Source organism: Crotalus tigris, unplaced genomic scaffold, assembly GCF_016545835.1.
Source record: "Crotalus tigris isolate CLP2741 ecotype Arizona unplaced genomic scaffold, ASM1654583v1 scf7180000020588.15403103151:6194809, whole genome shotgun sequence".
In the NCBI taxonomy this organism is placed as follows: Eukaryota; Metazoa; Chordata; class Lepidosauria; order Squamata; family Viperidae; genus Crotalus; species Crotalus tigris.
The window spans coordinates 3,621,166-3,635,194 of NW_024098092.1; the positions used below are offsets into that span (position 1 = coordinate 3,621,166).

At 44.8% G+C, this 14,029-nt stretch overlaps 1 protein-coding gene across 5 annotated transcripts; it reads right to left on the bottom strand.

The window, feature by feature from the left end:
- Nucleotides 1–885: 885 nt before the first annotated feature.
- Nucleotides 886–13,994, bottom strand: SLC35E2A (solute carrier family 35 member E2A). 5 transcript variants are annotated; one of them, XM_039367180.1, is made up of 11 exons: nt 13,823–13,994; nt 12,225–12,326; nt 11,858–12,029; nt 8,174–8,648; nt 7,669–7,804; nt 6,823–6,950; nt 5,465–5,585; nt 5,252–5,305; nt 4,401–4,473; nt 3,409–3,554; nt 886–2,976 (listed from the first exon to the last, which is right to left on the bottom strand). In XM_039367180.1, the coding sequence occupies exons 4-11, from the start codon at nt 8,520–8,522 to the stop codon at nt 2,724–2,726; spliced, it is 1,260 nt and encodes a 419-aa protein (XP_039223114.1). In that variant the 5' UTR covers nt 8,523–8,648; nt 11,858–12,029; nt 12,225–12,326; nt 13,823–13,994; the 3' UTR covers nt 886–2,723. The 5 variants fall into 5 exon arrangements, with proteins under 5 accessions (XP_039223114.1, XP_039223111.1, XP_039223113.1 ...); XM_039367177.1 differs by lacking the exon at nt 11,858–12,029; XM_039367179.1 differs by lacking the exon at nt 13,823–13,994 and having other exon boundaries at nt 11,948–12,029; nt 12,225–12,717.
- Nucleotides 13,995–14,029: the final 35 nt, after the last annotated feature.

Sequence of the window (14,029 nt, forward strand, 5' to 3'; positions counted from 1 at the left end):
TCTCCAAAATGAAACATTTACAACCTAAAAGAAGCGTTTCTCAAATCTGGCAACTTAAAAAGGTGTGGACTTCCAACGCCCAGAATTCCCACTCATCTGAAAGTTGCCACCACTGACAAACACTAGCCTCAAGGATTACACGGGTAGTCCTCAGAGTTATGACCATTGTTGAGCCCCAGATTGCTCAGCGAGACAGATGTTAAGTGAATTTTGCCCCATCTTACAACATTACTTGCCACGGTCGCTTAAGTGAATCACTACAGTGGTTAAGTTAGTAACACGGTTGTTAAGTTGGTCAGGTCGCAAAAAGGGGATCACGTGACCCCGGGACCGTCATAAATACAAATCAGTTGCCAAGTGTCTGAATTTTGATCACGTGACCGTGGGGATGCTGCAAAGGTCGTAAGTGTGAAAAACAGTCATAAGTCCCTTTTTCCAGTGCCGCTGTTAACTTCAGTCACTAAACAAAACGTTACAAGTCAAGGACTGCCTGTAGCTAGGAGAAACAAAATAAAAAGTAGTTTTTTTTCCCAGATATGAGCTGAAAAGAGTTGTGTGTTTCCAAATGGCCTTCTGGGCAAAAAGGGACGTTTACAGCTTCCATTTTAATTCTGACTGGCAGCCTATCCGTTGGGGTGGACTCATCTGCTCTGTATCCTTGCACTAATTCAGTGTTTCTCAACCTTGACAATTTTAAGGCATGTGGACTTCCAACTCCCAGAATTCCACAGCCAGCATTGTTGGCTGTGGAATTCTGGGAGTTGAAGTCCACATGCCTTAAAATTGTCAAGGTTGAGAAACACTGCACTAATTCAATGCGATACGACTTTGCTATAAAAATGCCACAGGGTGATGATGGTCATATAAAGAGAAACAGATGCACCGTCAGTGATGTTTCCATGTTTATTTGCTCGACACAGACTTCTGAGAACAAAACAGATACAGGATTACACCTCACTGTAAAAGTTTCTTTTTTGGAGGGGGGGGGGGAACTCCCTACAACAAGCAAATCCTAAATGATTTGTGTCTTACACAGGTCAGGAAAAGTTATCCACAGGATTGGACTAGTCAAGATTGCAAAGTGGTCATCGGAGCGATGCTGAGTTGCTGATGCTGATAAAAAGCAAGAGCACCCCCCCCCCGGTTCTTAAATCCAAATTCTTGGCATCTGAGACGTTGACAATTTGGCCCCAACACACAAAGCACCAGGAAAACATTTGTTTTCAAGTATGCCCAGGAAAAAGAGAAAACCTTTCGGCATTTTGGAGGGACCGAGAGCGGGGAGCCTGTTCTGCCTGAGAAACTTTGCATCCAAAGTCCAGCGCTCCGCATATTCTCTTTAACAAAAGAAAGCAGTGTTTGCGTTACCCTTTTCGCACAAAGACTAACAAAACTGAGTTGGGGGTGTGTGAGAAGGAACAGAGAACAACATTTGGAGCGGGGCAACCCGTTGAGGTTCTTGGCTGACAAATCAGGAAATGTGGAATGAAATTTCTTCACTCTGAAATTAAAAACTTATTAACGTTATTTTTTTCCCCCTACAATTAATAACTGAGCACGCTGAGTTCAGACGGACCGTAGCAAAGACAATCCATACAGGCTGAGCGCTTCAAGCTGCTCAGTTCATGGGAATCTGCCTGGCTCAAGTGGTTTTTACTTCTAAGGAAGCTGCTAACGATCCGTGAAGAAGCCACCAGGACTGGAAGGATTTGTCGTCAACTAGGAGAGAATTAGTTCAATGGTCCCAGAGTAGCAAAACTAGGTTTAGACGGATATGCGATGACGTGAAGACAGCTTCCCAAAGTCCCGATGGGATTTTCAAACATTACTTGGAGAGGGCATTGCTGCGTGAAATCTCCTTTCCTTCTTTAGCAGCTTTTTGGTTATTTGATTGCTAGGTGGTGTCATACCACACGATCCAGGACGATACGCCATTTTCTGCTCATTTCACGATCCCAAAAATGTCGGGTCTTAAAACTCAGGAGAAGCCTTTTCCCAAATTGCTTCTTGATTGCTATGAGCAGGGCACCAGATCCCAAGAGTCGCCTGGGTTTATTGCCTGCGCTCGACAGCACGGAAACAAAAATTAAAACAAAACTCGAGCAGTCTCTCCTTTGCCTTCTGTACAAAATGTTTCTCAGCTCTGCCCCACAAACAAGCAATGAGCTCCGTTCTGAGGTTGAAGCTGAAAATCGTAGCTTGGTCGGCATGGGGTCGGGTGGGGTGAGAGGCTGCCGTGGGTCAAAACTGCTGAGGATATCTCAGCAGCAAATCTTCGGACGGTTTCATCCAGAACTCAAGACTTAGCAAAGGATGTGCTGGGACGGAAGGCCAGTGGCACAGTTGACACCCTCTCCACCACGCTGAGATCCTGCTGTTCCCGGCAAAGACATTGGGTGATTTTGGGGCTTTTTGAAGCCGATGCTTTTCCAGTTTTGTAACTTTGGGAGGATGGCAAACTTGGCTGGATTTCACGTCGGTCCGGTGGAGGATGGACCAAAAGTGACTTTGAATATGGTGGGTGGCAGAATGTAAAGCTCTTCCATCCAATGCTTGTGATTCTCACCTGGTCTTTGCGTCCGTTTTTCTGATCACAGCACCTTGCTGTGCCTTGCGTGCAAGATGGGCCTTCTGGGGGAGGGTACCGAGGGCTTCAAAAGAAAAATATCGTTCGTCTAAACTTCCATGTAGCAAAAATTAAGGCCGAGGTGCAGGCAGAGGTCTCATTCGAACGGATGGGGGTCTTTAGAGAGGAGAGGCTCAGCGTCTTCATTAGTTGCTGGAGAGGGTTGGGGGGCTGGGGCTGCTCCCACCAGATTCTGGAGGATTTCCTGCTGCTGCTGCTTGGCCCTGTTATACAGCAGGACCCCGATGATCACCAGGACTGTCCCGATGGCCGAGAGGCTGGTGATCTTGTTCCCAAAGACAATGATGCTGAGCCAAATGGACAAGGCGTGCTTCACCGTGCTGGCAACACTGGGGAAGGAGAGGAAAACAGGAGGAGACTGAGAAAATTGGGAGTAATTTCACACCCAGGAGGTGCCTAGGCAGAAGTTAGGTAGGACTAGGAGGAGATTCTAGGTGGATCAGGCCCAATCAGTGATCCCCAGGAAACTGACTGCAGATCTTAATAGATGAAAACAACGAAAACCGTTATTGCTCTCCCGCTCTGCCAAAACCAAGACAAGCTGCAGCCCTTGCCATACAGCCAGGGATGATGGGCGCTATAGTCCAGCTGCCCTGGAGGGCCTCAGGATCAGGAAGGCCACGCTAAACGGGAGCCAGGAACCTTTGCCAAGCTAGATGAAGCCACCCCAGGGCTTCCTTTGTAAATCTACCACTGAAATAAAGGGGTTTCTTATCGGATGATGACCCTATGGTATTTCTGGAGGGGGGGGGAGAGCTTACCTGAAAGTTACGGGGGAAATTTTGCCCATCAAGGCATAAGCGGTGACACTTTGGAGGTGGAACAGCACTCCATCCATCAGAAGCAGCACCACGATGTCCTGGTTGTACTGGAAACTCCGCCCGCTTTTCCCAATCACCGGCATATCCTTCCAGACCGGAAGAGAAGGAAGGAGACAGAAGAGGGGGCAGGGCAGGAGGTTAAAAGGAAGGTGGGGCGTGCCAGGCGCTCAATTTGAGACCTTCTCCCAATTTTACGCCCTATGGAACAAAAGACCCTTGGAGTGCTGAAGGAAACACCCTTATTGACCTGGGACTGGCAACCCAAAGCCAGGCATCGAGTCGTTTTCAAGCATATAGCTAGGTCGATCCAGGGAAGTCTTCCCCTCTCTTCCCAGCAGGTGACTGGAAGGAGCGGAAAGGAGAAAGGGAAAAAGGAAGGAGTGGGAGAAAGGAAGAAAAAGAGAGGAAAGAGATGATGCGAGAATGAATGGAAGGACGGAGGGAGGGAGGAAAGGAGGAGAGAGGTAGAGAGGGAGGGAGGGAGGGAGGGAGGGAAGGAGGGAAGGAAGGAAGGAGGGAAGGAAGGAAGGAAGGAAGGAAGGAAGGAAGGAAGGAAGGAAGGAAGGAAGGAAGGCAATGAGAAAACAGGAAGGTAATGAGAGAAGAATGGAATGGAGGAAGGAAGGAAGACAATGAGAAAAAAGGAAGGTAATGAGAGAAGAATAGAATGGAGGAAGGAAGGAAGGAAGGAAGGAAGAAAGGAAGGAAGGAAGGAAGGAAGGAAGGAAGGAAGGAAGGAAAAAGGGAGGGAGGGCACGGGCAAAAAAACAGTCAGAAAAGAGAAAAATGGCGCTTCCACTCAGTTTGGGCCCCACCTGCCAAATGCTGGCTTGCAACTTTGCAACCTTTCCCAACATTCCCCAAGTCTGTGTTCTACTACACTACAAAACAGAAAAGTCAGCTGTGGCCTGGTGGCAGAACACACATCTCACCATGAAAAAGACCCAGGCAGGGATAAGCATGATCACCGCAGCTGCGCTAGTGTAGAACTGAAGCTCAGGAGCACTGCAAAAAAGAGAGAGAGAGAGAGAGAGAAAAAAAAAAGAGAGAGAGAGAGTTGAAAAGGAATGAGAGAGAGAGAGAGAGAGAGAGAGAGAGAGAGAGCTGAAGAGGAATGAATTCCGTAAACCAAACAATTATTCCAACTTTATCTGCAATATAGGTCGTCCTCTCCTTACGACCGCTCATTCAGTGTCCGTTCAAAGTTACAACGGCACTGAAAAAAAGCGACACGACCGTTTTTCTCGCTTATGACCGCTGCAGCCTCTCCAGGGTCACGTGAACGAAACTCCAGACGCTTGGCCACAGACTCGCATTTACGACGGTCGCAGTGTCCCGGGGTCCTGTGATCCCCTTTTGCGACCTCCTGACAAGCAAAGTCAAGGGGGAAGCCGGATTCACTTAACGACCGTGTGACTAACTGATCGGCTGCAGCGACTCGCTTAACGACGCGGACAAGGAAGGTCGTAAAGGGGAACAAAACTCACCTAACAAATGTCTTGCTCAACGATAAAAAAATTTGGACTCAGTTGTGGTCATAAGCCAAACTGCAAACTGCAAAGACCTGGGTTCAGATCTCCCAAACTGTCTTACACCCCTATAAAACTATTGCCCAGGTCTTTTTTATGACAAATTGGGAGATCTGAACCCAGGTGTTTGCTAAACGGGTCAGTTTACAGCCCCTACGGACTAGAAGGGCCCCAGAGGAAATTGAGGTAGGTCACTGGGAGCGGAGGAGAGCGAGGCTTCTGTTCAATCATAGCAATGAGGACCAGATACTTACGAGAAACGGTATTTGTCCCCACTCAGCAGCTTTTTGGAGAAAACATTCTGCAAGCTGCAAAAAGGAGAAGGAAGCCGCGTAGGTTTCAAAGGTCAGGAAGGTTAAAAATAACTCTGCAGGTGTTTTCTAGATAAAAGTCCCACTGTTCTAGATGAGGAGAGAAGCTGTTTGTCAACTGTTCTCCTTTATGCAGAATCCCCCCGAGACACTTACCAATCCATAATATTTGTCGACAAAGCTGCTGAGAAGCCAAGGATGTTGAAACTCAGCTCGGTTGCAGTACACAAGGCCAGCCCGCCCATCACGGGGATCAGAGACAAGTTCACAACCAGCCCTGGGACAATCCGAGGCAGAATGAGAAATCAGAAGAGAAGAATAGAAACTGTGTGGTTTGGTTTTTTTTTTAAAAAAAACCCCAGCCAATTAAAGACTTTTGGCCAACCTGACTTGTGTTTGAGGTTCAGGGAGATTGCAAAGTGCACCACAAAGGGCAGAGCAGTGTGTTTGTTTTATTCATTTGCATCCCGCCTTCACTGTTTTTATGAACAACCCAAGGCTATGAATATATTCAATATATTTTTCCCCACAACAATCTTGTGAGGTGGCTTGGGGGGGGGGAGAGGGAGAGGGAGAGAGACTGAGACTTGCCCAAATTCACCCAGCAGGCTTTCTTGGCCCAAATTCACCCAGCAGGCTTTCTTGGCTATGGTGGGATTTGAATTCATGGCCTTCTGCTTTCCAGTCTGGTGCCTTAACCAATAGACCAAACTCTAAGCGTTGATAGGATGGGCGGACAGACTCTTCCAGATGTGTGGTCAAGCTCCAGCAGCTTTCAAACATCTTGCCAGTGAGGACTTCTGGGAGAGGACATTGAGCAACATCTGGAGGATTGATGGGATGCCTCCAACTTGCTTCCAATATGGAAGTCAGATAGGCAGCCAAGATGGTGGAACAAGTGAAGGCCTTTAGCCAGCTGGGTGAAGCTAGGACTGGGGAGATACAATTCCCAAAGCATCTTGCATTTTTACACTGCTGGTTTCTGAAATCTTTCTTGTAGGATGACACAAAAACCAAACAGGCCAGTGGGACAGAGACGACAATTCCCCAAAAACATATTTTAAGCCCGGAGGAAGAAGAAAATATTAAAAAAAAAGAAATTCAAACTGGCCCCGGAACTTTATCTTATTGAAATAGACAATGGTTTTTGGACCTTGAAAGCTTGACTGCATCACTAAGAGTATCTAAAAGGGAAGGAAGATGCAGTCAAGCTTTCAAGATCCAAAAACTTTTGTCTATTTCAATAAGAGAAAGTTATGGATTTTTGTTGGTTTTTTTGAGGAATCTGATTGCTGATGTAGCCCACCTCGAAGGATCGGCAAATAATGGAGAAAATCATCAGCTCAAAAGCTCGCCAGGGTTGAATGTCTGACAATCAGGAATTAAGGCTATGTGGGCAGAGCTTTTCCTTAATATTGATTAAAAACTGCTCCCAAGATAGGAATTATCAAAAGATATCCTACATACTATGGTCAGTTTCACGTTTAAGATATATTGATTTCAGCAAAACGTACCGGTATATTCTCCTAAAATCATGCGGGACATAATAACGGTAAAAATGGGCGCTGAGCTTTTCACTGTCTCGGCAAAGGAAACGGCCACGTTTTTCAAGCTGACGAGCCCCAAAACCACAGTTGCAAATCTGAGAAGGAGCAAGGGAAAAGTCAGCAATGGAAGACTTTAGTTTTTTACCCAATACCTGAATCTATAAATCTATTTTTCGGTTAATGCAGTGGTTCTCAACCTGTGGGTCGGGACCCCATTTGGGGTCGAACGACCATTTCACGGGGGCCGCCAAACAACGCAGTCCGCCATTTTTTCCCCCTTTTCCTTAGCTGTGCTACTCCCTTTTATTCTATTGGCTTTTGAAAGCCAATAGAATAGACTCTCTTGAATAGAGTCTAATTCTATTGGCTTTCAAAAGCCAATAGGAATTGTCCAGGCTGTCTCTGCCCTGCTGAGCCTGCCAAAAGTCCCATTCTGCAAACAGTGCTGCACCAGTTGAGTAGTCCTCGACTTACGACCGGTTGGGGGTCGCGGCATTAAAAAGGTTGAGAACCACTGGGTTAATGCATAGCTGATTATAGAGAAGTAGTCCAGAAACATCTGAAAAGTGGAAGCTTTTTAAACAGCTAATGCAAGAGCAGATTAATTTTATTTTATTTTTTTTAAAAAAGAAAATTCTCCAATGTTTGTCTCAGAGGATTCCTCCAAAAATGCTAACGTAAAAAAATAATAATAACTTAGTTTTCTCCAAGGGGGAACACAGATTTGGATTTTGGGGGAGGGGGGAGGGAAGAAAGATAGGCATCCAGCAGTGAAGAAGTGACTCAGTTTCTCAAAATGTGCCCAGGCCTTACCGCATCAGGCCAACGAAAAGCATAATCATGATGAAATTGGAAGGATAGGAGAGACGGCTTTTGTGCTGGTAAAGACAACAGGGCACAAACATTTTGACGCAGCCAATGAAGGTGGTGGAGAGCATCTGAACGGCGCCTGGGGAAAAAAAAAGCAGAAACAGAGATGCCTAAAATTAGGATACCAATAGAAGAAAAGGGAGTAGCACAGCTAGGAAAGGGGGGGGGGAATGGCGGACTGCGTTGTTTGGCGACCCCCGTGAAATGGTCGTTCGACCCCAAATGGGGTCCCGACCCACAGGTTGAGAACCACTGGCTTAGGCTAAAGAAAAGCTCAGGGTGTTTGCAAACTCAAGATGGAGGGAATCTAAGACAGGTGGACCTCAACTCCCAGAATTCCCCAGCCAGCATGGCTTGTCCACATGCCTTAAAGTTGCTTCCCGTGACAAGATGCAGTTGGCCTCTCCCAGGTTGGGCACAAGGAAGAAAATGACCGTGGTTTACTTGCCTAACATACTTGGTTCCCCTTCCAGCAGCGACAAGATGTACTTGTTCAGAAAAAGGGTGCAAAAGCTGAAGAAGAACCACAGCGTGAGGTAGGTGAGGGCGTAGGAACTCCAGATGCCCAGGTCCGACTCAATCACTGTGGTCTCCGTGATGGTGATCTTCAGGACGTTCTCTTCCGGCACGCTGTCGCTCCGGGCAATGACGAAGCGTTCGCTCCGGCCGTGGAAGAGAGGGCCCAACTGGAAGAGGTTTTTCGCTTTGGGTTTGTCATCCAGAAGAGGTAAAGTGAGGGAGGTGGAAAGGTCCGAGTCGGCCGGGTCCAAGGTGGAGCTGCTGGTTAGGGTGGCCATGTTGTGAGGTGGGTCCTGAGGCTCAGCTCCCGAAGTAGAGCCTTCGATCTTGAGAAGGCAGCCCCTCCGAGTCTCCTTGGCTCGCAAAGAGCTTCAGGTGCATTTGGTCACATGTGGCTCCATTGTCTGGAAGGAAGGAAGGAAGGAAGGAAGGAAGGAAGGGAAAGAAAGGAAAGAAAGAAAGAAAGAAAGAAAGAAAGAAGGAAGGAAGGAAGGAAGGAAGGAAGGAAGGAAGGAAGGAAGGAAGGAATGGGGAGGGGGAAAGAAAGAGGGAGGAAGGAAGGAAGGAAGGAAGGAAGGAAGGAAGGAAGGAAGGAAGGAAGGAAGGAAAGAAGGAAGAAAGAGAAAGAAAGAAGGAAAGAAAGAAAGAAAGAAAGGAAGGAAGGAAGGAAGGAAGGAAGGAAGGAAGGAAGGAAGGAAGGAAGGAAGGAAGGAGAGAGAAGTTTGGACATCAGAGCATGAATAAAGTAAACTGAATTCCAACTTTAGGATTCTATGAGTGCTGGATTTTAATCACCAACACACTCCTGGGCATTTATTGCAGGCTTCACAAACAGATACCCTTCACTTATCTGGGACAAGTCCCAGACACCCCTGGAACACTTGAAGCGTCCAGCATTGGAGAAGTAGTTCTATTTATTTTCACAGTTTATATTTATTTATTTTTTACATGCAACTGTTCTCCTCTCAACCCACAACAATGCCTTGTGGAACATACTTCCTCTTCTAGCCAACCTCTCCAGCTGGTTTAGGAGGGGATTACCTTTTTAAAATGCAAACACACCGCTACAATAGTAAGAAAACTCAGGTTTATTCAGATGCCGCTCAGTGAAATGGGTGGCCGTTTAAATTTAATAAATCCATAAAACAACCAAACAAGATGATACTAGTCCTCTTTACGTCCAGTTCTATATGCAGGTAGTTCCTTGACGTATGACCACAATCAAGCCCAACATTTCTGTCGCTAAGTGAGACAATTAAGTGAGTTTTGCCCCATTTTACGACTTTTCTTGCCGCAGTTCTTAAGCTGTTGTTAGTCACACAGCTGTTAAGTGAATTTGGCTTCCCCCCTGGCTTTGCTTCTCAGGGGGATCACACGACCTCGTGACGCTGCAACCGTCATAAATACGAGTCAGTTGCCAAGCATTGGAATTTTGATCATGCGACCCTGAGGATAATGCAATGGACATAAGTGTGAAAAACGGTCATAAACCACTTTTTCCAGTGCCGTTGTAACTTCGAACAATCACTAACTAAATTGTCGTAAGTCGAGGACTTCCTGTACTCATTTTCAACAAACTACAAACAGACAGGCAGCTAAACGTAATTAGTGGGGGTTTTTTTCCCCTCCATGATGAAATATTTCTCTTCCTATTTTTTTATATCTACCCAGTCCACATTGCCCTTCTGCCACTGTCTGCAGAAATCCTGTACTAAATTTCCCCAAATCACTGCGGTTCCAATTAAAATGGATTTGCAGAGCAGTGGATATTCAGCCCTGAAGTATCCTTGCTTCTCCAGAAAGCCACAAAAAAAACGGAGCCAAGCAAACAGCTGCTGTCAGAAGTTAAAATCGGTTTGACTGGCTGGGAGTCAAATGGTCGGAAGAGGTAGAAAATTGAGCTGTGACCTGGCGCCACGTCTTTCAAAGCCCATCTCTGCCAAAAAAAAAAAAAAAAAAGTTCCACAGAAGTTCTAAGAAAAGGACGTCAAACAAGGGAGCAGTTTTGCGGTTGCAAGATTGCCAAACTAGATTTTCATCAAAAGCAGACCATCTTACAGCTAAGGGCACTCAGTCCGATAGAATATCAAACCAAAAAGGTAATACTGTAATGGTGATAATGAGAGTTCAGTTGAAATGAAATACAGTGAGATGTTTATTTTCATTCTCCCTACCAGAAAGCAGTCAGCTGAAGAGAGAGAGAGAAAGAGAGAGAGAGAGAGAGAGAGAGAGAGAGAGAGAGAGAGAGAGAGAGAGAGAGGGAGGCTGTTGGGAAGTAAACAAGCAGAGAGAAATAAAATAGATGGCAAAGTAAGTAAGAAAGGGCATTGTTTCTTCAGTAAGGCTGGGTGCGTGATCTTGTGCTAACGCCAACGTCTCTCTGGGCAAAGGGCAGATTGATAAGTCAAGTTCAAAGTTTAACAGAAAAAGGTTTTGAAGGAAGTTACACTTGGCCCCAAATGAAATTACAGTCCGATGGACAAAATGTAATTAAAAACAAGGTGGGCTTAATTCACCACCCTGGATTCGCCTGGCTGTTAGAAAAAAAACAACTTAAAAAAAAAATCCTTAACAAAGCTGACTGGAACAAACACTCATTTAAAAAGCCTTCCAAAAAGCCAGTGGTGGTATATGTAAGATGTACTGTATATAAAGCATTTTTTTCCCTCCCACAATGAATCTTCCTTAATTCCAGTCAAAATTATTCAAGTTGCAAAATCTGCTGTCTACTCAAGGTGAAAGGAGCAGTCTGTGCTTGTGCAAAAAAAAATCAAGAGACCTCATATGTGTGATTCCAGAAATTATACATACAACATTTGGCAACATTTCTGAAAGCTGCCTGTTTCAAGATAAGGGACGAGAACCTTCAACATCAAAGTCACAAGTAATGAGAAGTTAAAAATTGGCAGCCTTTTGATTATTTGGTTTCATACTGTGCTTTCTCCCCTGTGCATTATCTTTCCTTATGTCCAGGTCTACAAATATACTTGCCAAATGACGATCCTTTGTGCAGCCAACTCTGCCCTTGAAAAATTAAACAAATGTGCTGAAGGAGCAAGAAAAATGCTGTTTTCTTAGGGAATTTCCAGTCCCTGAAAGCACCAAAATGCAACTGATCAAGAATGAACTTTTTTCAGTCAGAGCTGTGATAATGGAAACCTTTTAACCTTTTTCAGAGGTTACTTATTAGTATTAAAGATGAGATGGTAGCAATCCTCATCAGCTACTATGTACTCCTTTAAGCTTCATGTACATCAGCGCTCTCAATATGCCTATTCATAGTATAGTCCTGTTACAGAAAAAATCATGTGTATATATACACTGAAACAGAGAAAGTAAATAAAAATGCAATGGCGTATGGCTCTCATAATTTTTTGAATACTGTACAGTAACGTAGCCATGATGATATACAAACAATATTTTATCACTCTCTCCCTTGCTATAACTCTTTTGTCTGATTAAAGATACATTAAAGTTAACACAGATTTATTCATAAATAATAAAACATTTGAACAAATAATTCAATTTTCTGGGTTCCTCTTGAATTTCAAGGGGCTTAGCTTTAGCAGACCAATGAAGGTTTATGCCACAGTGATTCACATTATATACCTACTGTAAAACAATTCTAAAAAGAATCCGTTCAGATTATTTCCAAACTTATCTTCTGTCTAGCTCCTGAGGGTAATTCAAGCACCCCGCTCACTTTTCTCAGCTGGGACAAAATTCAACATGAAGCCTCTTCGTCAAAAGTTATTAATTTCATAAACAAAGAACTGCAACACATCCTGCAACAAACAATGAAAACATATACAAAGACAGTCCTCGTTTCTAAATCAATTTCCTTTCGCAGTTGTGGAGGCAGAAAAGGTCGGCTTGTCAAATGTCTCTAGAACAGCCCTTTCAAAACCCCAGTTGCACATTATGCCTCCCTGCAATGCAGCGCAACACAATTGTGTCCGGACTGTCCTGTACAAACACACCTGCCTCTGTTCTCTGGCAGATCCTGTCCTCTTCTTCCGCAGCCATCACCGGGGCTACCTCCATCAGATAGGGAGGCCAGCCTGCTACGAAAACGGCTCCCCCTTTGCCAGGGGCGGAGCAAATCAGAGGCGGGGAGGAGAAAAAGACAAAAGATAGAGAAATTAGCAATGTGGCTAAGAGCCGCGCATAGGCCAGGTTTAACTTGTGCGTGGTTATGACTCTGGGCATGCGTAAAATGCAAATTGCTTTCAGACTCACATTTCCTATATGGAAAAGAACAAACCTCAGTGATTCCCAAATTCAATGTTCTTTTGAGAAATGGCCCTAAAAAAAAAAACAGATGGAGCTGGAATAACCCTCACAATTATTATTTTTTTCAAAGACTATTTCAAGAATTGAGTATGTTTAGTTCAGTGAAAAGGACCAGGGGTGACACAGTAACAGTGAGCCAATATTTGAGGGGCTTTCACAAAGAAGAGGGGCTCAACCTATTCTCCAAAGCCCCCGAAGGCAAGAAAAGAAGTAAGGAATGGAAACTGGTCAAGGAGAGAAGCAACCTGGAACTAAGGATTTTCCTAACAGTGAAAACAATTAATCAGTGGAACAACCTGCCTTCAGAAGTTGTGGATGCTCCAACACTGGAAGTTTTTAAGAAGAGGCTGTACAGCCATTTGTCTGAAATGGTATAGTTTTTTCCTGCTTGAGCAAGGGGTTGGACTAGAAGACCTCAAAGGTTCCTTCCAACTCTGTTATTATTCTGTTACCCTGCCAATGTTTAAAGAGCTGGATTTTCTGAAGAGGGACAATGATTTGTCTGAAATGGTATAGGGCAGTGGTTCTCAACCTTTCTAATGCCGTGACCCCATAATACAGTTCCCCATGTTGTGGTGACCCCCAAGTGGGTGTGGCCACCAATAAGAGGGAGGAGGACAGCTAGGGAAAAGGGAACAAAATGGTGGACAGCATGGTTTGGCGACCCCCATGAAATGGTCGTTCGACCCCAAATGGGGTCCCGACCCACATGTTGAGAACCACTGGTAGAGGGTTTCCTGCCTGAGCAGGGGGTTGGACTAGATGACCTCCAAGGTTCCTTCCAACTTTATTATTATTGTTGTTAATATTATTATTGTTGTTATTATTATTATTCTCTTGCTGAGGCTGCAGGGATAAAAAGTAATTTTGGGACTAATTCAGAGACAACATACCACTGGAGTCTAAAGATTTGGTAGCAACAAGAGAAGCATTCCTTAACCTTTCAGGGTTTTTTTTTAATTGTATTCTATTTATTTGTCAAATTTATACACCGCCCATCTCACTGTCTAAATGGCTCTGGGCAGTTTACAAGTCAATTTAAAAATTGCTCATCCACTCTGGACTCCAGGAAGGTGTGCAAGATAGACACACACACAGCTCCCTAAGGGGAGCCTCAAACCATTTATGATCAAAGCCAAACAAGTTTCTAGTCCTGTGGAGATACAAGACCACAATCTTCACAGTTATTAGACATTCGTCTCTACATTTAAAACTCAAAACGAACTGAAACAGTGGTGAGGATACTGAAGTTGGAGGCCTCGCTTTCTACCACGCTTCCATTTACATGTTTGCTCAAATCTCTAGTCCTCTTGAGGCAACGGGCGTCTTCTCCTTTCTTTTGTCCAGAACAAGCAAGGAAAGGAATATTTAGGTCAGGATGTAAGAAAAAAATAAAATAAAAACTGCTTTATTGTCTTCTGAGACAGCTCAGGACTATGACACGCTTGGCCCTCAGCTTAGAAACGGGTAGCTACGGGATGGAGGAAGTGAC